The 27,500-nt window shown below is 38.8% G+C and overlaps 1 protein-coding gene across 1 annotated transcript in view; it reads left to right on the plus strand.

Annotated features, from left to right (window-relative positions):
* The window catches only part of sh3kbp1 (SH3-domain kinase binding protein 1), a 77,153-nt gene that overhangs the window by 4,041 nt on the left and 45,612 nt on the right, over positions 1 to 27,500 (plus strand). The window contains exon 2 of the mRNA XM_072450517.1: positions 17,435 to 17,592. Within this exon, the coding sequence (XP_072306618.1) occupies positions 17,435 to 17,592 (158 nt within the window). The remainder of the gene's footprint in view (positions 1 to 17,434; positions 17,593 to 27,500) is intronic.

The raw sequence follows: 27,500 nt of genomic DNA on the forward strand, positions 1-27,500 counted from the left end.
ATAACATTATGTTTAAACGCATGTAATAACTTTATGGTTAAACGCATGTAATAACATTATGGTTAAACACATGTAATAACATTATGTTTAAACACATGTAATAACATTATGTTCAAACGCATGTAATAACATTATGTTTAAACGCATGTAATAACTTTATGTTTAAACGCATGTAATAACATTATGTTTAAACACATGTAATAACATTATGGTTAAACGCATGTAATAACCTTATGTTTAAACGCATGTAATAACTTTATGGTTAAACACATGTAATAACATTATGGTTAAACGCATGTAATAACTTTATGGTTAAAAGCATGTAATAACATTATGTTCAGCGTGACAGACGTTTGGTTCTGTCTTTGCCAAAATGAGCGATCAGGATTTCAAACACGACGCAGAAGAAAAGATTTTACGAGAGTGGAAAGCGGTTTGAAAGTATTTTATAACACATGCATTTCAGCCTTGATAACTGAACCAGAGCTAAACCAGGGCTAAACCAGAGCTAAACCAGAGCTAAACCAGAGCTAAACCAGAGCTAAACCAGGACTAAACCAGAGCTAAACCAGAGCTAAACCAGAGCTAAACCAGAGCTAAACCAGGACTAAACCAGAGCCAAACCAGAGCTAAACCAGGACTAAACGAGAGCTGAACCAGGACTAAACCAAAGCTAAACCAGGGCTAAACCAGAGCTAAACCAGGGCTAAACCAGAGCTAAACCAAGACTAAACCAGGGCTAAACCAGAGCTAAACCAGAGCTAAACCAGAACTAAACCAGAACTAAACCAGAACTAAACCAGGATTAAACCAGAACAAAACCAGGACTAAACCAGAGCTAGACCAGGACTAAACCAGAACTAAACCAGGACAAAACCAGAGCTAAATCAGAGCTAAACTAGGACTAAACCAGGGCTAAACCAGGACTAAACCAGGGTTAAACCAGGACTAAACCAGGACTAAACCAGGGCTAAACCAGAGCTAAACCAGGACTAAACCAGGACTAAACCAAAGCTAAACCAGAGTTAAACCAGGACTAAACCAGAGCCAAACCAGAGCTAAACCAGGACTAAACGAGAGCTGAACCAGGACTAAACCAAAGCTAAACCAGGGCTAAACCAGAGCTAAACCAGGGCTAAACCAGAGCTAAACCAAGACTAAACCAGGGCTAAACCAGAGCTAAACCAGAGCTAAACCAGAACTAAACCAGAACTAAACCAGAACTAAACCAGGATTAAACCAGAACAAAACCAGGACTAAACCAGAGCTAGACCAGGACTAAACCAGAACTAAACCAGGACAAAACCAGAGCTAAATCAGAGCTAAACTAGGACTAAACCAGGGCTAAACCAGGACTAAACCAGGGTTAAACCAGGACTAAACCAGGACTAAACCAGGGCTAAACCAGAGCTAAACCAGGACTAAACCAGGACTAAACCAAAGCTAAACCAGAGTTAAACCAGGACTAGACCAGAGCTTAAACCAGGACTAGACCAGAGCTTAAACCAGTGCTGTGAGATTAAACCAGGACTCGGTCTAAATACTAAAGCAGTTAAAAAAGGTGGACGATAACTGCAAAGTAAATGCACCTTTTGTATTTAGCCTTTTATTGTTGTTGAATGCAATCTTTTTACGGTTTCACGCTAACTCTGGCACAGATAAAGCTTACATTTATTACATTAATAAAAAAATACAGTAGATAAACGATTCCAGATGCTGTTCTAACGTCGACAATCTGTCGATAGAAAAACAGGCAAACATCTTTCATTTCTTTGGCCTTGCTGTGACTCTCTCTCTCGCAAATAAAAACAGAAACAAAACCCCCCCAGTAATGATGAATGCACTGTCCCATCTGGGAGCTATGAGTACAACAGAAGGCATTGTGGGTAATCTGAGCGCTGTATACAGTAGTTAATCAGGGCCGCGTCATCATTTGGTCGATTCTTTCACAAAACGGCTGAGGATTTGAGGTGTTTTCCTTGTTGTGTGGGTGGGAGTTGTGCGGCTGTCTGATGATGAGAGGAGCGGGGACGGGAGCGGGGACGGGAGCGGGGACGGGAGCGGGGACGGGACGGGAGCGGGTGGGTTTGACTCCCATCGGGCCGTGATCCAACCGCGATGGCGTCAGGAACACACAGCTGTGCTCGAGACCTTCAGCAAGTCTGTGGCGGCGAGCGTTTCAATACAAGCTGTGAAATGTGCGCTTTTCTGCTCAAGATATATAAAAGATAATGTATATATCATTGAAATTACAATACTGCACTTATTTAAATCCTTTTCAACACATATCCTGTCTTTTCTGTGTAAATCTGCTTGCATTAGTGTAGTGTGTAGTACCGTGGTTCATATTTCATTTAAAAGACAAACTGAAATGTCTGTCGGAACAATCGCAATTCGATATTTTGATGAAATTATCAGCCCTATTTTCTACTAGAAACGAAAGAAAATGTGTACAGCTTTGTGGAGGTAATGTAGCTTTTAAACCATCAAACGAGATATTCGTTTTTTCCGGACTCTAAGTCGGACCAGCCAAAAAATGCATAATAGAGAAGAAAACATATATAAGTCGCACTGGAGTATGAAATGCGGTTGCAGGTGTGAAAATAACAAATAATGTCACATATAAGTCGCTCTGGAGTATAAGTATAAGTATATAAGTATAAATATAAGTATAGGTCGCACCCCGGCCAAAACGATGAAAAAAGGTGCAACTTATAGTCCGGAAAATATGGTATGTTTTTATATTTCTTCTGATGTTGCAAAGAATAGACTTTCCTCTAACAAAGCCTCTGTAAATGTGCGTGTCAGGTCAGCGTTAGCGAGAGTTAGCGAGTGTTAGCGAGAGTTAGCGAGAGTTAGCGAGATTTAACGAGAGTGTTCACGTTCGTTTTGCTGGTCTGTGAGTCGAGAGCGACCGCCTTATGTAAAACAATACAAGCCGAAGGATAAACACAAGTCACGGCGACTCCTGGAGTAAAGTGAATAGACAATAAAATATAATTGAGTCGGTTCAATTATCGGTATTGTGCGATATCGAAAAAAATCAGCGGATATTTGGTTCCGATATTTTTGGTCCGTTGCTCCGGTCTGTGAGGGTCGTGTGTCAGATGTGTCTTTTTGAACAGTTGGTGCGTTAAAAATGTTGTACAGAATCATGCAACAAATGTATTTATATATCCCATACAAATACATTTCGTTATTATTTTCGTGGGTTTTTATTTCCAGCACATTTTCGGACACAGCCACAAGGTCATTTTTTATCAGTATCGGCTCAAAAAAATCTGTATCGTCTCCTCCCTGAATAACATACGGAGACAATCTGATGGAAGACTGAAAGTTGACCAATTATTTAACTTTACGTTGCCTCCGTCTCGAGGATTCATATCGTGTTGGTCCTTCTGCTGCTGACGGTGATGCAACCAGTGGAAATGCGTTAAAAAAAGTCACATTGAGGGGATTTAGCTCGATAAGATTTGGATTAACGCTTTTATGTGGCTTTTCAAAACTCTGCTGGACAAAGATCAAATGGCATTGATCATTTGTTTTCCTGCCCATGAACCTTTGTTCCTCGGGATTGGTCGAGCGGAATGTGGAGTGTACTTTTGGTAACGTGTCGGTGGATTGGAGAATTAAAACAGACCACAGTGAACGATGGAAATGAATCGCAGTGTATTTCTGTGCTTTTGTCATTCAGGTCTCATTCACACTTACAAACACATCACATCAAAACTGGGACAAAACTGAGAGCAGAACATGACCAAACCCAGTCGAAATCAGGACTAAATTGGAATGAAAACCACTAGAATCTTTACAGTACTGTGCTATTATTCTATAGTATTTGTGTATTTCACAATAAATCACATTTTGACGCTTTAACAAAGAGGCACTGCGTAACATTTCAGGTGAGGGCTTCTATAGCGTGGAATCAGATTTAAAGGTGGTATGGACGATTTTTTTCAGCAAATTTTTCTATCATATTTCCTCGTGGCGTGGATAAATCATTTGTCCTGCCTCGTATCAATCATAAAACGCACCTACCGCTCACCTGCAGCCGCGTCAGGCTCGTCCCCACGTTTCCGCGTGTCTAAGCGCATGGATCTATCATAATATAGTTCCCTCAGTGTACGGGGCAAAATGAAGACGGAGAAAGACAGTTCGAGCTGACGCAGAAGTGGACAGAAATCTACGGGAGACGAGCGATGTGATGCGCTCCAAACGCACGTGTGTGTTGTATCGGTCCGCACGGGGGAGTGCGCATGCGCACTTCCGCCTGCGTTCTCAAATCGCCGAAAAATCGTCCGAATGGATTCGCCTCTCCACAGATCTGACTTGTATCTTGGCATGATAGGGTCTCTGTGGAGATGGATATAATTAATGTCAAAGTGTGGAAAGTAATATGTCGCACTTGAATCAAAATCACTAAGGCGGCTATTAATTAGATGAAAAATTGTACTCGGCAAAGGACAAAATATCCTGTATTTTTATAGAAAAATCCTGTTGTACGTGCAGTTTACACCTCTAACACCGGATACTTTTATAGTTTTATCAGTTTATATTTCTCTCTAACGTTAATGCTCCTGGAGTTGTTCACAATGTGCAACAGAATTCTATTTTTTAAACACACTGTATATCACAAAATCCAATCGCAATGCTTGTCAGAAACTACACTGCAAACACTGCAAACTACACTGCAAACACACAGTACTACACTGCAAACTACACTGCAAACACTACAAACTACACTGCAAACACACAGTACTACACTGCAAACTACACTGCAAACACACAGTACTACACTGCAAACTACACTGCAAACACACAGTACTACACTGCAAACTACACTGCAAACACACAATACTACACTTCAAACACACAGTACTACACTGCAAACACACAGTACTACACTGCAAACACACAGTACTACACTGCAAACACACAGTACTACACTGCAAACACACAGTACTACACTGCAAACACACAGTACTACACTGCAAACACACAATACTACACTTCAAACACACAGTACTACACTGCAAACACACAGTACTACACTGCAAACACACAGTACTACACTGCAAACACACAGTACTACACTGCAAACACACAATACTACACTTCAAACACACAGTACTACACTGCAAACACACAGTACTACACTGCAAACACACAGTACTACACTGCAAACACACAGTACTACACTTCAAACACACAGTACTAAACTGCAAACACACAATACTACACTTCAAACACACAGTACTACACTGCAAACACACAGTACTACACTGCAAACACACAGTACTACACTGCAAACACACAATACTACACTGCAAACACACAGTACTACACTGCAAACACACAATACTACACTGCAAACACACATACTACACTGCAAACACACAATACTACACTGCAAACACACAGTACTACACTGCAAACACACAGTACTACACTGCAAACACACAGTACTGCAAACACACAGTACTACACTGCAAACACACAGTACTGCAAACACACAGTACTACACTGCAAACACACAGTACTACACTGCAAACACACAATACTACACTGCAAACACACACACAGTACTACACTGCAAACACACAGTACTACACTGCAAACACACAGTACTACACTGCAAACACACAGTACTACACTGCAAACACACAATACTACACTGCAAACACACACACAGTACTACACTGCAAACACACAGTACTACACTGCAAACACACACAGTACGTGTGTGTGTGCAGCTGTTCACACGAGCCCTGCTTCAGTTCCTGTTCACAGATCCGACCACTTTTACTTTTCACTTTGGTTTTGTGTGTTTCATTTTGGACGAGTGTGAACTGTAGAAAACAGTTTTTACAGTATTTGAATTGAGTTAGAGCTGCAGTAATACATATTTTAATAGATTTTTTTGTAGTGACATATGACAATTTTTTTTGTAGATTCTGTTTTCACCCCAGAAATTGTATCATAAAAGCAAAACTCTGTTGAAAAAGTAGTTTTCATCTTAATAGAAAACACAAGTTGAAGAAAAGACCCTTGAGTGTCAGATGAGAGCTGATTGGCTGTGCACGGGTGGTCCACCTTCACGTTACACAAATCACAGTGTGAGAACGAGCCACGGGCCAAAGGTTTAGTGAGCGCTAGAAACAAGTGGGATTTAATTACTTGTGACGCTTGAAAACCAGATACTCCATCTTTAAACGTCACAGATAAAAAGTTTGTCCTGTTCATGAAATTAAACTGAATCGAGAAATCACAAGGAAAAACATGTGATTCAGGCTTGACGGAAAAAAGCAGATGATAGATTCTTATTATTTATGTCAATTGTGTGTTATTTACGTTAACATAAATTATCATCGCAATCGAAAAGTAGAAAGAGAAGATTTATGAAAATAAATATCTTGAAATTTCATACAAAAAAAACACACAAGATGGTTCAGAACACATTTTGTTGTCCCGCCCCCTTTCTTTTTAGGCCCGAGCCCCAGCAGGGCGGAGGGCCTATTGCTCCCGCAACGCTGCCGAAGGCAGCGTTGCAACTGTCTGACCAAACATGCGGGCGCAGCCCGCATGTTTGGTACCCCGTCGCCCCTGGCAAGTACAGTGAACTAGCCCATGCCGAAGGCATGGATCATGCATACTTACTCCTGCTATGACAGAAATAGTCAACAATTAGTGAATGGGCGTAGCCCATTCACTAATTGTTGACAACAGCAGCGCGAAGCGCTGCATTCCTCCAAAAACCCTCCTGGCATCGTCCCGTACGCGAGAATCCATGCCGCAGGCATGGGCCATGCTTGTATCTGCTCAAATCAATGGAAGTCTATGCGGAGTGGGCGGGGCATCCCGACGGAATAGGGAGTGACGAGCGCGTAAGCGCTCGTAATGATGATTCCACCCCATGGCGGCATCGGGAAGGCTTAGAGCTTTCAAACGATGTATAATTTGTTGTTATAGTGGAAACGGCTATATTGTTTTTGCTAAAAATATTATTATTAGGCCCGAGCGCCACAAGCTGGCGAGAGGCCTATTAATCTCGTAAGGCCGTGCGAAGCACGGCTGCGAAAGTGCGCACGTAGTGCGCACGAAATCGAGCGCGAAGCGCTCGCCCACTTCCAAACACTCACTAACGCACTCCTCCACTCATGCACGCCCCGTGCATACTAATTAGTTGTAGGAAAATGGAACATTACCGTTGTAAACGGGCGAAGCCCGTGCAAAAGTTCGCACTAAACGAGCACTTTACATTGGGATGACGACCGCGAAGCGGTCGTCATCCCCATATAAAGCACTCATTTGCGCTAAGTAGCTCACGAATACGTTCCCCATCTCTTGCATGTTCCGTGCATATAAGCATGTAATGCAAAAATTGAACATTATTACTGTATAGAGGGCCAAAAACACAAAGTGGGCGGAGCCCACTCAAAATTATCGAAAGTACCCGTCAGTGACCAGGGACCCACACCATGAGGTAGGAAAGCGCGAGCGCTTTCCGAAAATGTATAGTTTATGATATTTGAAAAATGGGAAACATTGTTTTCGCATCGGAATATTATTCTTTCTTTCTTTCTTTCTTCTTCTTCTTCTTCTTCTCGGGACCAACCCCCCTATTTTTCACCCAGTGAACATTGACGAAAAGTCACAAAAATTTGCACACCTCTAAAAATCGTGCCTCTCTACATTCTGGCTATTTCCCTTTTCTAAAATAAAAAAAATTGGCGCGTCAGCGCCACCAAATGTACCAAAAATGCATTGAGAGATGGGAAATGACCCAAAAAAAAATCTGATCGTAGAATCATGAAATTTGGCGCAGAGGTAGATGGTGACAAGAGAAGTAAAAAATATTATTACGGCAACGCCGTCCCCCGAACCAAATGTCGGCCATATTGCTTCAAAAATGGCTAAACATGACTTCGGAGTTTTTCCAAACGTCGTACTTTTACGAACTCCTCCCAGGGCGTTGGCCCTAAAAAGCTGAAATTTGGTGAAAATGCTACTGAGGAGTGGGACATCAAAAGTTATCCAAATTACATTGATACCTCTCACGGTCTCTGTGCGGCGAAGCCGCAAACTGTAACTAAAATTTCAGAAATCTCCCATATTTAAAATTTCTGCCGTTTGCGCAGATAAAGTCCGAATTGCGTCAAATTAGAATCAGTTGTTAAACTCTTTGCCCTAAACCTACTTGAAGTGAAATAAATTCATTTGGCGCCACAGCGCCCCCTACAGATTTTATATGGAGGTTAAATGTTTAGTTTTGCGAAATTATATGAAATTTGACACACAACTCAATTTTAGCATCCCCATCAAAAAAGTCAATGAGACCCATGTCATAATTGTTATGGCGTTGCCGTAACGATGACCGAAACCTCCCATGTTATTCCAATGGGGCCAGAACATGTTTACACTTTAGACTTTCACAAACTCCTCCCAGGGCGTCAGCCCTATTAACCTGAAATTTGGTGAGACTCATCTTCAGGACCATCAAAAGTTATCCACATTTTCATTCAAAGAGTCACGGTGTCTGTGCGGCAAAGCCGCACATTTTGCCAAGAATTCAAAATAAAATTGCTTTTTGATGGTAAAACAAAGGGGAGAACATGTGACAGCGTCACAGATTCAGCAGTAGGCGTGATAAAAGGACAATTGGGGCGCGTTAGCGCCCCCTCCTCTTGCGGCGTGGCGGCGGTGTGGCGGCGGCGTGGCGAGGGCCGATCATTGCCGCTTGCGGCTATATTTTTTATTATTTTTCTTGTTCTTCTGCTTTTTGAGCTCTAATTTGACCCCCTGAACATGCTCAAAAACTCACCAAACTTTGCCCAAAATTCAGAATCGGCGAAAAATTAGATTTTTTCAGGGCCATTTTTTTTTTCGTCAAAAAATGGCGCGACAGCGCCACCGACAAAAGTCAAAATACATTGCGCCTATGGGAGACGCCCCGAGGTCAACTTTGTCGTAAAGCTACGAAATTCGGGACACGCATTCATCTCGTGAGGACAAAAAAAAAAAATCATTGTGACCACGCTCCCAGACTTACCCTATGGCCGCCATCTTCCTTTGAAAATGAACACACGCTGTGTTAGCCATTTTGTTCACGTCAAACTTTGACGAACTCCTCCTAGGGCGTTTTGCCCACCGACTTCAAAATCGGCGTACGTCCTCTGGACAAGTGGGGCATCTAAAGTTATCCAATTTTTTGAGATACCTTTTACGGTCTGTGTGCGGCGCAGCCGCAAAGTTGGACAACTTATTTTGGAATATTGCAGATCTAAAAATTGCTCCAATTTGATCAAAACGAGTCCGATTAGGACCAAATTTGAATCAGTTGTTAAACTTTCCGGTTTGGACCAGTTTATGATGACAAAATTGAAATGGGCGCGATAGCGCCCCCTACAGAGTGACCTTGAAATTAACATTGAAGGTCAAAAATTAGTTTTACCAAAATGTTCTAAACTTTACCCAAAATTCTATTTTGGCGTCCCGATCAAAAAAGCCAATCAGACAAATGCCTTATTTTTTACGGCGTAGTCGTAGCGATGACAGAAACCTCCCATGTTATCCCTATGGGAAAACCGCAAAATCTCTCAAATATCCACATTTTTATGTTTCACACTTTAACGAAGTCCTCCTAGTGCGTTTTGCCCACGAACCTCAAAATCGGTGTACGTCCTCTAGTTATCCAAATTTTAAGGATAACTTTTACGGTCTCTGTGCGACGGAGCCGCAAACGTTTCCCAGAATTCTGACTATTTGGCCTTCAGAGTGGCCTATAAACAATAGAGTTTTTCCAAATGACATGATATTTTGAACAAAATTCTAATTTGCCATCTTGATCATAAAAGTATGAGAGCCAAAGTCATATTTTGTACGGCGTAACCGTAGCGTTGACAGAAACATCCCATGTTATCCTTATGGGAAAATCGTAGAATCGCTCAAATCACCACATTTTTACGCTTCACACTTTAACAAACTCCTCCTAGGGCGATTGCCCGATCAAGTTCATATTTGGAGAATATCATCTACACAAGCGGGGCATCAAAACTTACCCATATTTTGATTCTAAGTGCTACGGTCTCTGTGTGGCGGACCCGCAAATATATGTCAGAAATGGGAAAACAGCGAAATCTCTAAAATGACCACATTTTTACGCTTCACACTTTAACGAACTCCTCCTAGGCCGATTGCCCGATCAAGCTCATATTTGGGGAAAATCATCTACACAAACGGGGCATCAAAAGTTAGTCATATTTTCATTTTAAGTGGTACGGTCTCTGTGCCGTGGAGCTGCAAATATACTGTCACAAATGGGAAAAACGCCAAATCCTTGAAATGTTCACATTTACGCTTCACACTTTAACAAACTCCTCCGTGGGCAATAGCTCGATCAAGCTTTACTTTGGGAAAAATCATCTACACAAGCGCGGCATCAAAAGTTATCCATATTTTTATTCCAAGTGCTACGGTCTCTGTGCGGCGGCGCAGCAAATTTGACTGACACTTGTGTTGATTTGCACTGGATTGGCCATGTCAATTGTGTCGCCATCTGTTAAGTTCTTTTTTAATTCAACACACAATAAGGGCGCCATCTTTATCAAGTCGAAAGCGCAGAGTCGGAAGGCCGGCGGCCCGCGAGGGCCGTTGGATGCCGCTTGCGGCTTTAATTCTTTTTCCTTTTTAATATTAGGGGTGATACAACGATATAAACTCTATTCTTGATATTTCCCTGTAAATATCTACAAATATGGAGCGTAGTAGGCTTAACTACATTTAGGCTTTACGCTTCTCTATTTTTAAACACACACTTCTTATTGTTCACCTCTGGCATGTGCTGAGTGACAGGTGAATTTAAAGTGCCCCCTACAGGTGAGATGACTCATTGAACTGAAATACAGTTAAAATAAATATATTTTGAATTTTGGTTAAAAAAAAAAAGAAAATTGTCACAGAATATCACATTTTTTAGGTTTATAATTTCACTTCCTGTTTGTAATTGATGACATCACACTAGGAAATGACCCGGCAAACACTGGGCAAAAATGAATGTCACAATTTTCTTTCAATTGACAAATAAAAATATATAAGCGCAACTTTATTGAGTTGAATTAATGTTTCTAGAGTCCAAAAAGTTGTTTCTTGTGTAAATTATGCATAAAATCTGACTGGTGTGATGTCACTTCCTGTCATTTTCTACCAATTTTTCAACATTTTCCCCACAAATACCTGCTCCATTGGTGTAAAACTAATAAAATAATAGATAACATAATGTATATGTACAGATATATTTACGCCAAATAAAGTAAAAATTTGAAAATCTTAAAAACCTGTCATATGTCACTTTAACCAATCACGATGAAGCGTGTGTGAACTCTCAGAAGAAGAAGGAGAAGACATTTTAAAGATGTTTACAGATGTTTATGTCCAGCTGCAGTTTCCATAGTTAAAGTAGCTCATAAATACAGTGTTCTTCTTTCTTTGCAGCACATTTGGCTTTAACTCTGAGTGTCACATTTTAGTGAGTGGCAACTTTTAACACGTTTGGCTCTGGCGTCGCATTCTAAACCACAATCTGCGTCACGCTCTTGCCTCTGCTCTACTGTAGGATGTCACACCGTTAACTTAAGTGTGAGAAGAAAACATCATCTATTCTCATTTATTACTACCATTAAAGCTGGAGAATATCATGTAAATTGTAATGTTTTCGTCCTGGTTTTGTGTGTGTTTTTGTGTGTGTGCGATTTGAACAACGTTTCACCGGTAAATGTTCTTTAATTCAAATGCAGCATTTATAAAAAGCCAAAAAAAAGTATAAAAAATGTGGCTATGATTTCTATTAAACAACAAAAAGAGTGAAAATTTAAAAAGCAAAAAAATGGTTGTGTGCATTTAAATGTAGATTTTGTTTTTCTTTTCTAAATCTCTTTTAAATGTGCGACGTTTTGAAATTTTTGTATACCGTTTTTTCCGGACTATAAGTCGCACTGTTTTTCATAGTTTTGGCCGGGGTGCGACTTATACTTATATTTATACTTATATACTTACACTCCGGAGCGACTTATATGTGATATTATTTGTTATTTTCACACTTCATACTCCAGTGCAACTCATATATGTTTTTTTCTTCTCTATTATGCATTTTTTGCGAATTAATGTCCGGAAAAAGCGATAGTAATAAAGGTGAATTAAACGATTTCTATTGACATTATCGTCTCAGTCCTAGCTTTACTTTATTCATCCAAACTAATGTAAAGAGAGAATAAAACAACACATTCTTTTATTTCTGGATTCTCAAAAGCGGTTCACCCGGTAGAGAGTCAGTGACATGTGGTTTTGCTGTAAACGTCTGCTCTCCCCCGCCGTTTCGACCGCCGCCGTGTTTCAAACTGAGAGTGAAAATATAAAAATAAAAAAATGCCACAACAAATCATCTGTAGAGCAGCCCCCCCGCCGCCTGAATCCGCTGGATTCCTCTGCATTCCTCTGCACTTCTCGTAGTCAATTATTAATCCATTTACTTCATGGTCTTGTCCTCCCGTGGCCTGGATTAGCCTTGTTTAGGACCTACCGTATTGTCCGGACAATAAATCGCACTTAAAAGCCTTTCATTTGATTAAAAAATGACAATTTATAGTCACCGTATAATCCAGTGCGCCTTATAGTGCAGAAAATACGGTAGTTTGGACCGTGAATAGTAAGTGGAAAGCCAAATATTTTCGATCTGAATTTGTGATTTTAAATTGTAATATTATTTATGTTTTTTACCATAGAATGAAAGAGAGAGATATTAATTATACACATTCTCGTTGTTTCAGGTCATTTGACTGTTATTACAATATATATATATATATATATATATATATATATATATATATATACATCGGGGTTTTAGCTGATAAAAGACATATTTATAGTATTTTCTTTATTCTTTCGTTGATACTGATATTTCATTTTAGTTTCTTCATTTTGAAAGCATTATTTTTGTTTTGCTGTTTGGCTGAATGTCTGTAACAAAAAGAGTACAAATACTGATAAATATACTGTATAATACTATTTTCTAACAAAAGTATCAACCATGAGAATTGTGTTTATTCTTATTTTCTTCAACCAATGGAACTAATTTAACTTGAAAAAGAAAGAAATGGTGAAATGTAGTGGGAAAATCTCCTGCCTGTATCAATCCATCCTCACAGTTTGAGCTTGAAATAAAATAAATAATAATAAAAATAATAATAATACTAATAATAAAAATGAAAATGCTAATAATACTACTACTAATAATACTAATAATAAAAACAAAAATACTAATAATACTAATACTACTACTAATAATAATAATAATAATAATTCTAATAATACTAATAATAAAATATACTGTGACATTTGCATATATCTGGACCGTCACTCAGCCGCAGTACAGTATCTTCACACATCAAGCCTGATCAAATTAAGCCCAGATGAAATACAAAACATTCAATAATATGTGAGCAGCTAATTTACCGAGTACAATAATGAAACTAGATGTAATAGTAATAATAATACAAATGGTAATAGAATGTTCACATCCTTCTGGCTCTCCCGCGGCTGTTTCGTATGTGAACGTGTCGCGGTCGTCCTCCCACTGAACTCCTGATGCCAGATTAATCACATGCGCATCTTAAGTGGGCGTGAGATGGAGCCGCGTCCAGTTTGTGGGACGTGCGCCGTGACCTTGGGCCGATTATATACAGTACATACAGGAAATACTTTGTATAAGGATGATATGCACTGGCTCTTGACTCGAGGGTTTGCATAAGACATGTTTGTTGGACTGTTAATAAAGCAAAACCTCTGTAATTTGAATGGAATTTAACTGGATGGTAACAATTTAGATGGTGAAAACAGAAACAAAGACATAAATCAGACGCCAGAGAGAATGTTTACATAATTTTATAGTTTTATACAGACCACGTTTCCAGAAGTTTTGTTTTTTATGGCTTTAGAGTGAGAGAAGAGTTGAACGGTTTAAGATAAGATAAGCTTTATTTGTCCCACAATGGGGAAATTCTAGTGTTGCAACACAGATTCGGCACAGACGTATAATAATAAAAAACAGATAACTTAGAAAAAAAATGATATACCGTATTTTCCGGACTATAAGTTGCACCTTTTTTCATAGTTTTGGCCGGGGTGCGACTTGTACTTCTATTTATACTTATACACTTATACTCCAGTGCGACTTATATATGTTTTTTTCTTCTCTATTATGCATTTTTTGGCAGGTGCGACTTATACTCCGGAAAACACGATACTCTTAATAAGAATAACACTCTTTTTTACAGCTGTTATATGGACAGAAATATTGCGCCATATATTTGATGATATTTGTTGGTAGAGGATGATTTCCTTATGAAAAATCAAGAATAGCGGTTTTAAGAATGTTGATTTTTGACTATGAAATTTTGCCAGAATTTTCAGAAGGTTTATAATGTGATGATGGTTTAAATTTGTTGTAAACTGCTGCCTTTAGCTTACCTCTCTCTGTTAGCTTAATGCTACATGTGAAGTGTTGTTTAAGTGATTTCTTTCTTAGGCTGTAATATAACAGTAAATATTCTTGCTTTGTTACAGAAAACCACACTTTCATATACATATACCACACACTAAAGATATTACAATCCAAGATCATTTCTGTCTGCTCTATTGGTTCATCATACAAGTGTTATCCTGACCTTTAAAGTCGTGTTCTGGCATCATATTCAACATTTTAATATGATCGTAATTCAGTATTTCTTTCCAACAATCGCAGTAAATTACAAATGTCACCTCGAACTTCATTATCACATTGCCTTTTCCAAATGTTGTACAAAAATCAGCCAAGAACAAAATATATTTAAAAATGGTTTGACACAAAACCCACGACGATCAAGGACTGACATAGTAACGAATGGTAAAAACAAATGGACTTTTGACATTTTTTAAAATTGAGATATGTAGTTGATTTGTGAATCTGTTTTTATTTGTATTTTTTGTTTTGCTCTTTGGTTATGTTATGTTTTTCATGTGTTTTAAGTTTATTTTTTTAGATAAATAAATAAGTAAATAAATAATAAAAAATAAAATAAATAAAATAAATAAAATAAATAAAATAAATAAAATAAATAAAATAAATAAAATAAATAAAAATAAATAAAATAAATAAAATAAATAAAATAAATAAAATAAATAAAATAAATAATACAAAATAATACAAAATAATACAAAATAATACAAATAAAATGTACTTTCAATCCTTTACGGACTCTACTCATTCCTAATACGACCTTTTCCCCCCTTGTGAAGAACAAAAAGCCCATTGAAATACTGTTTTGCAATAGTTATTAATTTCGTCTCATGAACTTCTATTCAAAATGTATCCAAAATGAATGACTTTCAGTCCGCAGCACAGGCCTGTGTCAACTTTATAATTGCCCAATGCATCAACACAATTGGCTTTTCACTGCACAATCAATATCACAATTAAATAAACATTTTACTTTCATTGCCCTTTATAAATTATGCAGGATATAATTTATGCTTTTGGGAAGTTGCCATTGATTGCTACGTCCCAGAAAACCTCACAGCGGTTAGGATCAGCCCCTGGCCTCCCCCGTGTGCGCCGTTAAGGAGAAAACTGTGAGGAAAGTGACACATCTGTAGCATTTTTACTGGTATTAGCGCCCGCAAACGTGTGGTGCGATGTGTGTGCGGGGCGTGTAGAGCGGGAGGAGAAGGTGTTCCAGTCATTCTCTAAATATTTGCAGAGGATTTAAGGATTCAGAGCTTCAAAGTTAGTGCAGTGTTATGTGAGGAATCGTCCTGTTTGTGACGCTTTGTAACTTAAACTGCCACGTTTGTTCGTTTTCGATGCGGTCGGAGAGGGCGATGTTATGACGGAACAGAAATGTGCTACAGCGTGTCTTGAAAAGTATTTGTTGAGGTTTAAGAGTTAGATTAATGTGAAAAGGCTGTAAAATGACCCACTAGAGCAGAAATATGTAACAACGTGCAAATCTGACGGTACAATATTGATTTAGCTGTTTTTCCTACTGAACTGCCATGATAAGCTTTTGTTATAAATAATTACTGTCATATTTCAGTGACTTAAAATATAAAATGTATGTTGTATTTGCGCTGAAGTGGAGCAAAGGATCATGGTCTATGTAGTGCCCACTGTTTCTTTAGCTGTTACTGCTACAAAACAATCACATCTGACGACGGCCCACAATATTTTTGAGTTTGGATGATACAATATCATTATATTCCAGTTACTGTCATAGTAATAGTCTTGTTTGAAAGATTACAAGATACATTTGTTCTATTCTTACTTTTAATCATCTCTTTTTGTAGAATTTTTAGATGGAAAAAACTATAAAAATCTAGCATATTTGTATTGCCAATCTCTATGAAACAGAGATTGGCAATACAAATATGACTGATTTTTGGTAACAATTTGGTAAATAATATATAAAGAATCAACCTTTATCTGGCCACGCTTATGGATTTTTAATAACACGCCTAAATGAGCTAATTAACAATTGTTATTTGGCTTAGTTGCTACTGTTTGAATTTACAATCAAACTCCAAATTTAAACGGTTTGAATTGAGGACTAAATCTCCTTGTGTCTCCGTGGAGTCTGTATAAACGTGCTAAAGCTGTAGCATGTTCTGAAATATATATTATCTTGTATAGTTTAGTAGTTCATATTTTAGTTTTCTCTCAATGTTCTTGATCTTATTAAATACGCACACTGTGAACTGAGATTGGATTTTAAAAACAAATTGAACTAAAGCATTTCTGTTTTTTTCTATTCTTCTAAACCTCCTTATCTTGTAGTTCAGACTTCTAAAAACACTTCCTGAAGTCTTTAGCAGTTCTCTCAAACGTTAACCCTCTTGTCATGTTAAAAATCTGCACTTTGAACTGAGTTCTGACTTAAAAGTTTATTGACTCGAGTCCTTATGCCATTGGATTGAGATTTTAACAATTGCAAATATCTTTGTTCTTTTCTTATTCTGAGTTTTCTAATTTTATTTTATATAATTTTGTTTAATTTATTTATTTATTTATGTATTTAGTTAAGTTTTATTTTATTTTATTTGTTTTTATATTTTATTTTATGTATTTAGTTAAGTTTGGTTTTATTTTATTTATTTTATTTATTTATTCATTTATTTCATTTATTTCATTTATTTCATTTATTTCATTTATTTCATTTATTTCATTTATTTCATTCATTATTATCCTTCTTTCTTTCTCTCTTTCTTTGCTTAGGTCAGTTCGTTCTGTGTATGTTTTGGTTGGTTTATGTTTAAAAAATGAATAGTTAAAATAAAGCAATGATCTTTGTTCTTGTCTTGCTGTCACAAACCTTTCACAAACCTTTCTCTCCGTGTGTTCTTCCTGCAGTGGAGGCCGTGGTGGAGTTTGACTATGAGGCGCAGCAGGACGACGAGCTGAGCCTGTCTGTGGGTGACATCATCGTGAACATCCGCAGAGACGATGGTGGCTGGTGGGAGGGCGAGCTCAGCGGGCGCAGGGGGCTGTTCCCGGACAACTTTGTACGGGTCAGTGAATTACACCCACACACATTTATGTTGTGGACATAATTCAGTCCGCCCAAGAAATAAGGCTTATTTCCCCATATGACATGTTAGTGCTGTGATTATTGTGAGGAGGAAAATCACAATGTACACATTTTCACAACTTATTTATTTTATTTTATTTATTTTATTTATTTTATTTATTTTATTTATTTTATTTATTTTATTTATTTTATTTATTTTATTTATTTTATTTAAATTTTATTTTATTATATTTATTTTATTTATATCAGATTAATTGCAACAGCCAGATTAAAAAACAACAACTTTGTATTTAAGTTTACTTTTTTTTAGGAGTATACTCAAATTTGCATCTAAAAGTCACAATTATTATCATTTTCTAGTTCTTATTGTTAACAATTACCCAACATTTTGTGTATTGTTTAAAACAATATTCAGTCATCACAGTATTATTATTAATTTTTTTACAAATGTATTGACGTTATTTCTACCTCAAAAGTTGTGATACTTTCATGTTGAGTACCACCTTATACAATAGTTTATATTGATTAAGTAAAGAAGAAAACTAGATTACATTGATTAAATAAAGGAATAAACTAAAGTAGGACCAACCCAGGACCAAAACTGTATAATTGGATCATAAAAACGCCACAAAACCAGGATCAAACCAGGTCTAAACTGGAATCAATTAACACTACATATTACATAGTACATATAATATACAGATCTAAACCAGGCTTAAAGGTGCAGTATGTAACTTTTCTGGTGGACGGTTGTGCTTGTTTTTATGGAGATGTCTTTGCTTTGCTTGGAATCACAATCTGATCGTAGCTAAAAGTTACATGTCAGATCTGTGGAGAATGGATATTTTTAAAGGTATTTTTGATCAATAAAAACATCCATAATGAAACAAGTACAACATACAGTCAGTCTAATGCCGGACTGTGGAACATTACAGGTCTGCATTAGTGTATCGTTGGAAAAATGCCGTGTTTCAGGGTTAAATGAGGTCTCGTGTGAGGAGACGACGGTTGACTTGAGGTTTATGTCACAAACCAAAGGAAACTGACATGACCACACGAAGCAACACAGAGCAGACTTTATATGTTATACTTGTGTAATAAATGTCCAGTAAATCCAGTCCAGTGAAAAGAAAACATGTCTTCTTAATTTTATTTTAAGTGTTGCTATATCTCGTCCTTTATAATCGTATTTCTACACTATTTTAACCTTTTACTACTGTCAAAACTGTCTACCGTATTTTCTGGACTATAAGTCGCACTGGAGTTTAAGTCGCACCAGCCAAAAAATGCATAATAGAGAAGAAAAAAACATATATAAGTCGCACTGGAGTATGACATGCGGTTGCAAGTGTGAAAATAACAGATATTATCATATATAAGTCGAATATAAGTATATAAGTATAAATATAAGTCGCACCCCGGCCAAAACTATGAAAAAAGGTCCGGAAAATACAGTAAATAAATGTTAACAATGGCTGAAACAGGTCAAAACAAGACAAAATGTAATAATACATAATAAATAATAAATAATGAATAATGAATAATGAATAATGAATAATAAATAATGAATAATAAATAAATAATACAAAATAAATAGTAAATAATAAATAAATAGAAAATAGTACAGCATTGAACCATCTATTCTATTAAAATACAGGTGTTTTTAGTGCAAAACTAAAACATACATTCTTACTGTGAGTGGACTCGCCCCTGCACAGATCTCACCTGTACGTTGGCCCCATGACGTCACCTGCTCGTCTCCGTGGAGATCGATACTGTACGTCTAATGCCGAACTGTGAAACATTCCAGACAAAACAATGACAGAGACAAGCATCAGAAAGCAGACCTTCCAGACCAGTTTAACACATTCATTTTAGCTCTGGTAAAGGAAGAAAACACATTTGAGACGGAGCACCTCATAGTACTAGCACTTGTACACATATTATGCAGTACTTATATTGCTACTGGCCTTTAAACAAGCTCTTGAGAACCTTTAAAAACAACAGTACAGTACAACTCCAGGTGTGTCTTTGACGAGGGGATAATGTTACGACGGGCTCGATAAAGTACATTCTGTGTACTGTGTGTCTTTTGGAATATTTGTGAACAATAGTTTTGACATGCCGTGTTCTTACAAATCTGATTTCACTTAATCCGATTTCCCTTTTGCGCGTAAACATCACGCGCACGCTGGTCTCGGCGGATGACTTTATTGAAAGTTGCCAGGAAACAACGTCATGTGTGTCAGTGGGACTTCCTCTGCACAAACAACTCAAATGTCACAGCTTTCTATTGACAAGTTCCCAAAAATACCTTTAAATATCAACTTTATAATTGTGGGGGTTATGAAGTTTACGACTGCAAGTGACTTCAAAGTTGGGGTGAACTTCTAGGTAGAGGGGTTCATGTTTTAGCATCTTTTAGCATCTTAGCATGTTTTTGAGTCAATTCTTGTTTGAATTTACCACAATTTGACCTTGACGCAATCTAATAAATACATTTAACTTATTGTTGAATGTTTGTGTACGGAATCGTAGCTAAAACTATAATTTATGTAGTAGTTCAACAGCGTTTTTTACAGCTTCGTTCTTGTTTTTTTCCCCATAATCGAGTTGGAATCATACGACTTCAATCCATTTCAAACAATGCGATATCCTTCTTAAACTGGCTAATCCCACGTCATGTGATGTGAACTTTGCTCCGTGAACGCTCAGTGAGAAGAATGGAGATTTAATACGCACTTTGTTTTTCGCTTTGGCAGTTTCCAAAATGTCACAATAGGTCACTTCAGGGTAAATTGTGTCACGTACGTGTGCGAATGCGACGCAGAGCTGAACTTTTCTAGTACGGTATATTCCGGACTAGAAGTTGCACCAGAGTATAAGTCGCACCAGCCAAAAAATGCATAACAGAGAGAAAAAAACATATATAAGTCGCACTGGAGTATGAAATGTGGTTGCAAGTGTGAAAATAACAAATAATATCACATATAAGTCGCTCCGGAGTATAAGTATATAAGTATAAGTCGCACCCCTGCCAAAACTATGTAAAAAGGTGCGACTTATTGTCCAGGAAATACGGTAAAATGTCAGTTATTTCTACATTAATTGCTGCTGTACCTGATTTTTACTGACTTACACGAGTGGTTTTCACAACTTTCAAAAGCCTGAGCGAGTTCTGTCGTCACGCAAAAGCTAACAACAGCTAGCATGCTAACTGCGCTTTGAAAATAAACCCTCTATAATAAGATGCAGAACACATAATGTTGTCTTATTTTGACCCAAATTTACAACTTTTACAACACACACACTGGAGCGAAACAAATTGTGCTCAACTACAAAGAAAATGACATTTATTTTGACACGGTTAGCGCAGCGGTTAGCACAATGACTGCACAATAAAGAGCGACTAACCGGTAATCAAAATCACAATTCTCCTCGGTAAAATGCCCACTGCAAATAACACAATTTAATATATTTTTATTGTAAACCCGGTAGTTTAGACCTCAACAAACAGATTGTGAAATGCATGTACCGCATTTCAATTCCTCTCAAATGTCAGTGTTTTGTGCGTTAGAATGTGAGCCCTCTGTTTAAACATGAATCACACTTGCAATGACTCTATCCCAACATCGTGCAGCTGTAACATTACCTCATCCAGTACTTCCCTGTTTGCAGAGGACAGTACATTGGCAGCGTGCTCCTTGCAATCATTACAATTAGCATTTTGATTTGATCGCGGCTAATCTCGCAGCTCTTGACACTCTGTCTCGTCGCAAACGACCAAACAACGACAATGTGAGCGTCTATTTATTTTTAGCAACCTCGTTTTTTTTCCCCCCGAAAGGAAACGTCGATACCGCCAAGCCACTGGTCGTTACTTTCACGCCGACACGGAGCTAAGTGGGTGCGCGTATACTGTATCGACAGGCGTTTAGACTCTTTCAATATCGTCCGTGCGCAGGCTTCACAATGGTCCCAGTTTGTTGCGGACAGGGAGCTATTGTGAGTAACGCCGGCGTGTCACGGGGCCGCTCCTCTGGGAGAGTCGGCGTTCAGGTTGTGGGTGTGCAGGAAGTGGCGGTGGTGGTGGTGGTGGTGGTGGTGGTGGTGGTGGTGGGGGATGGACAGGTCTCGTAAGGGGAAGTGATGGTATTTAAAACCGGCTTCCCTCGGCCCCATAGTGTCAGCTGGAAGAGATAACTCGCAGAACTGGGCCAGCCAGAGGTCGTTGCGATGGTCTTTATGCGCACACGACGGAGGATTCGTGTTTGCAGTTGACTAGAGACGTCCTCGGTCAAACTGAAGACGTGCCTGGTCCACGGATTAGTGGTCAAAGCTGTAAAACTAGGGCTGGGCATCACAGGGTATTTATAACGATTTGATGTGATACACGATACACGGCTCATGGTACGATAATATCACGATTTTGCGACACGTGCAATAATCCATATATTGCTCATAATATTCTACAATATATATCACAATTTTTTTAAAGAACCCAATACATTTTAACAACATTTTTCTTTTTTTTTCTTTCAATTTTTAGATATTTATATTTATTTTCTTTCCCTTTTTCTCTTTCTCTCTCCATTTTTTTTTAAATATATGACAGGGATGAATGCCAAAAACAACAACAAAAAGTTAAAATTACATTACACTTGGATTATATATTTAATTAAATGTACAAGATGTAATTGTTTTTAATATTGTGACCTGAATAATCACGATTATCGATTATTAAACTACCGTAATAACATCACTATCTGGCAGTACTGTAATGACTTATGTTAAAACTGCGAGGCTTTTAATAATTATTTCATAAGAACATTGGATTAAAGGCTTCAGTCATGAGAGGCAGGTTTGTTAACACAGTTGTAGAATGACTTTAGACCCGCATGACTTGAATTTGGGTTCTTTCTGCAAACACACATCATGTCGATTCTGTTTGTTTGCCTGCTTGTGCTTTCTCTCCGCTCGTGTTTGAATGTGACTGGTCTGTTTGTCTTTCTAACGCTCTCAGCGCAGAGGAAGCTCGATTATCAGTGTGAATGGGAGGCAGGGTCAAAGGGCGTACAATATGTGGTGCAGAACAAGCTATGTTTACCAATGAAGCAGCGGTTTGTACTGAGCGGGTCCCAGGGGTCCGTTTAAAGCGCTTTATGCGGATGGTTGATATGTAATTGTTGCATTTAAAAAAGGTTTTCGTCACAAGTTCATGGCATTTGGTTTAATTGACACGTTTCGCTGATTTCAAGACAACAATGGAGGCAAGAACAGTTAGCTTGAATATAATAAACACAACAGAAATCTTCTCTGAATATGAAGACAGAAAACTAGCCACAAATGTACTTTTTACAGAGTTTTCAGAGTTATTCTTTGGCTCATGAGATATTTTAGCGCAGAACGTTGAAACTGGTGTTGTGTTTTGGTTTGTGATCCATCATATTTAAACCGTGTACTTACAACTAACACGTATTTTAGTATGTTTTGATTGTTTTTTAACCACATAAAATATGGGAAAATGGTGAATGAAAGTTTCCATAAAGATAAAATGTATATATATATTATTGATGAAACTCTTACATTGTGTCTTCTTTTCTGACATTTTGATTTAATGATGTTGCTGTCTGTGTTACAAACTGTCTTTTAACACGTGTTTTACTGTGTTGAATATGATTAACAAAATATGATTGCGATTTTTGTAAACGCTCCTACTCTTTACATCCACCAGACTCACTTAGATCCTTCCAGAGCTACGGCCTGAACCATGAAAAGAAGTGAAGTGTTTGAAAGGAGCAAACGTGAGGCTTGTACAGTGGTCGTTTGTGTCAGTTGTGGTGTAAAAGTCTTATCTTGACGTTGCTGGTGTGAGACCTTGGTTTAGTGTTGAGCTGTAAACAGTGGCAGACATAATGCAGGTGTTTCCTGTTCAGATCTGATGAATCACGGCGTCTTCCTCTGTCATTTCTGGTGGGCTTCCTTTAAAACACTCGCAGCGCTGCACTCCACATTCCCCCTTTGACCCTCTGGAACACGGTCAGAACAACAAGCAGCAAGAACAAACACAGGCTTAAGCTGTTTTCATCATGACCAGAGGGAATGGTTTCAAATGACATCATCGCATTGTTATCTAGAGCAGGGCCGGATCTAGAGCAGGGCCGGAGCTGGATCCAGAGCAGAGCCGGATCCAGAGCAGAGCTGAATCCAGGGCAGGGCTAGAACAGAGCAGGGCTGGATCTAGAGCAGGGCTGGATCTAGAGCAGGGCGATATGGCCTACAATTTTTTTAATTAAATGATAAAAGCGCTCCTTTAACACAGACTCTGAGTGAACGCAGTGACTGTGGCGCTCCTGTAACACAGACTCTGAGTGAACGCAGTGACTGTGGCGCTCCTGTAACACAGACTCTGAGTGAACGCAGTGACTGTGGCGCTCCTGTAACACAGACTGTGAGTGAACGCAGTGACTGTGGCGCTCCTGTAACACAGACTGTGAGTGAACGCAGTGACTGTGGCGCTCCTGTAACACAGACTGTGAGTGAACGCAGTGACTGTGGCGCTCCTTTAACACAGACTGTGAGTGAACGCAGTGACTGTGGCGCTCCTGTAACACAGACTGTGAGTGAACGCAGTGACTGTGGCGCTCCTTTAACACAGACTGTGAGTGAACGCAGTGACTGTGGCGCTCCTGTAACACAGACTGTGAGTGAACGCAGTGACTGTGGCGCTCCTGTAACACAGACTGTGAGTGAACGCAGTGACTGTGGCGCTCCTGTAACACAGACTCTGAGTGAACGCAGTGACTGTGGCGCTCCTGTAACACAGACTGTGAGTGAACGCAGTGACTGTGGCGCTCCTGTAACACAGACTGTGAGTGAACGCAGTGACTGTGGCGCTCCTGTAACACAGACTGTGAGTGAACGCAGTGACTGTGGCGCTCCTGTAACACAGACTCTGAGTGAACGCAGTGACTGTGGCGCTCCTGTAACACAGACTCTGAGTGAACGCAGTGACTGTGGCGCTCCTGTAACACAGACTGTGAGTGAACACAGTGACTGTGGCGCTCCTGTAACACAGACTCTGAGTGAACGCAGTGACTGTGGCGCTCCTGTAACACAGACTGTGAGTGAACGCAGTGACTGTGGCGCTCCTGTAACACAGACTGTGAGTGAACGCAGTGACTGTGGCGCTCCTGTAACACAGACTGTGAGTGAACGCAGTGACTGTGGCGCTCCTGTAACACAGACTCTGAGTGAACGCAGTGACTGTGGCGCTCCTGTAACACAGACTGTGAGTGAACGCAGTGACTGTGGCGCTCCTGTAACACAGACTCTGAGTGAACGCAGTGACTGTAAACAGTGAAAAGAGTGAATTAAAGTCAGACAGTTGCTCACTCATGATAACGACATGAGTGAGTTCTCTGTGTGGAGGAAACACGAGCCGCTCAGAACAATCATCACAGCGGCGGCTCAGGCACAAAGACAAGCTCTCGTTCTTTTATGTTTTTGCTTTTTAGTGAGACAAACAAACAATGACAATAGCAACATAGAAATTATACAGATCGTTCTTCTTTGGTTTGATCAAGAACTAAAATTAAAGACGATCCTCAAAAGTCCGACCCGTGTTCATTCCTGATAATACGTGTCGTCGCTGATACAAAGCGGTTTTGCTCAAATATATTTCCTTCAAAGCGTAAAAGAAGCACAACATTGTTCGTCTGTGTCAGTCGATCAGCTTTTCTCCTCAGCTGCAGTGGCTCTCGCTTTATTTAACATGGCAGAAGCTACATTATGGCAAGCAAAATGTCACTATTAAAGTAACCAAGCACCATCTGCACCATCTGCAACGCACGGTGGATCAAATAACAATAGTGATATTCAAAACCGTAGAAAGAGGAGACGTTCTCATAATCATCACTATAAGACTGTCACTATCAGGACGCAGCGCACACGTTTTTAGCATAACATCATGTCAAAGCAGTGACGTGCTGTGAGGTTCAGGGCGAGTGAGGCACCAAAACACTTTTTGGGACACACTTTCTCTTGTGTCGCTCACCATTAGGCTGTGTTCAATGAGTGATGGCAGCGTTTTTAGATATATAGGTCCGTCTAAAACAACCCGTTCAACTCCGGTGTAGGTCTTTCTTTAGTTGTAACCTCTTGCTTTGCTTGAAAATCCAGATTTGTGAAACGTTTTAAATTGGAAATGTAATCGTCCAGATTCTACAAACACAATAATAACAAAGAAGATAGTGAAACCTGTCCACACACGGCTGCATTATATGAGGCGCATGTAATGCAGCCTCCCCTGAGTGAACTTTTACGGCGGTTTTAGAATGAATCTGTGAGCCTAAAACATGCTTCAGAAATACATTTCATACATTATCGAGAATATGGAAGCACTGAGTACATCGTCAGGGTGTTTTATTTGTTATAAACAGAGGGAGAGAGAGTGACACATCATTTTGCATTGCACCAGCTCAGTTTGTGAGGAGTGTGTGTGTGTGTGTGTGTGTTCTTATTTGACATTACATTGTTCGATATTGGATTCAAACGGAAAGTGGGTTTATAATACATACCAGATGACAAAATATTAATATTTTTTTACATTTTATTTAATTTTTTCCCCCCCCAAGACTGACAGGTGAGGCCCTGCCTCCCCTGCCGCCCCTGAATGCACGTCCCTGTTAGAGCTGGGTTTCGATTCAAATTTCAAGAATCGATTCGATTCCGATTTTTATGTTTCAAAATCGTTTTTCGACGTACGAATCGATAATCTGTCATTAATATGCGAATCGATTAAAAATCGGAAAATCGATTATTTCAACCCAGCTCTAGTCCCTGTGTCAAAGTACCCATTATTCACAAGGAAATGATAACTGCAGGAGAAAATCTGGTTGCCGGGAAACCATTACCACACGTTTTGGGACTTTCCTTTTGCTCAGAAATATTGGATTGAAATCTACAAAGACTTGATTTCAGAACTATGTATTTGGACCTTAAAACAGAACTAAGTTAATCTGGTGGTAGAGCGCCCCCTGCAGCTCCCTTGTGAAAATCAACCTTCAGAATATATCTTGATCAAAATAAGACAGTAGAATCACGTACAAAAACATTTCACATTGTCAAACATAGAAAAGAGAGCGAGGGTTTCTCAGGAGAGTTATCTTCGGCTGGTTTTCGCCCTGAGACAGCAGGGGGCGACGTGACACACTTCAACCAGCTCCATGATACATATTTAACCATCACAAGGACAAAGACAGATGTTCAATAAGGTGAAAATGTTACTTAGTTCTGCATTAAAACTTTAAAAACCATGGAATTTGTAAATGAAATCTTTTGAGCACAGTTTTTGCTGAGGGGAAGCAGGCCATTACATAGACATAAATGACACAAACTGGACCAACGATTTAGGACCGCGCCCACATTGTTCTTGGTGTTTGTAAAATAAAAAAATGACATCCGGATTCAACTTTAAAAAATTACATATTTAATAAATATTGGACAAAATGGTTGGCTTAAAAGTGAGCCAAATTATACCGTGATTTTTTTCTTTCCCCCCGTCTAGAACCTGTGCAGTTTTTCTGTTTATGTTCTGTTTATTTAAATGAAAAAAAAAAACAGATTTCTCCAGGGTTTTTCTTTCCTTTTTTTTACTCAGTTTAGTTTTAGTTTAATATTTTTAACCTACTAAAATAGATTTGGCCTTTGAAAACACTGCAATACAAGATTAAACGTACTTATCTTGTCTTTCCCTCTTCAAACTAACCCTTTTCTTCAAACAATAACTCTAAAAAAACATTTAAAAAAGTCCACGTTCTGTGTTAGTCCCTGTCTGAACCCTCATTACCCACAGAAAGCAGAAACGTCGTACCCTGGTCTCCGTTT

This window comes from Eucyclogobius newberryi, unplaced genomic scaffold (assembly GCF_026437365.1).
Source record: "Eucyclogobius newberryi isolate DKJ021-1_F unplaced genomic scaffold, fEucNew1.0.hap1 SCAF_18, whole genome shotgun sequence".
NCBI classification, from domain to species: Eukaryota; Metazoa; Chordata; class Actinopteri; order Gobiiformes; family Gobiidae; genus Eucyclogobius; species Eucyclogobius newberryi.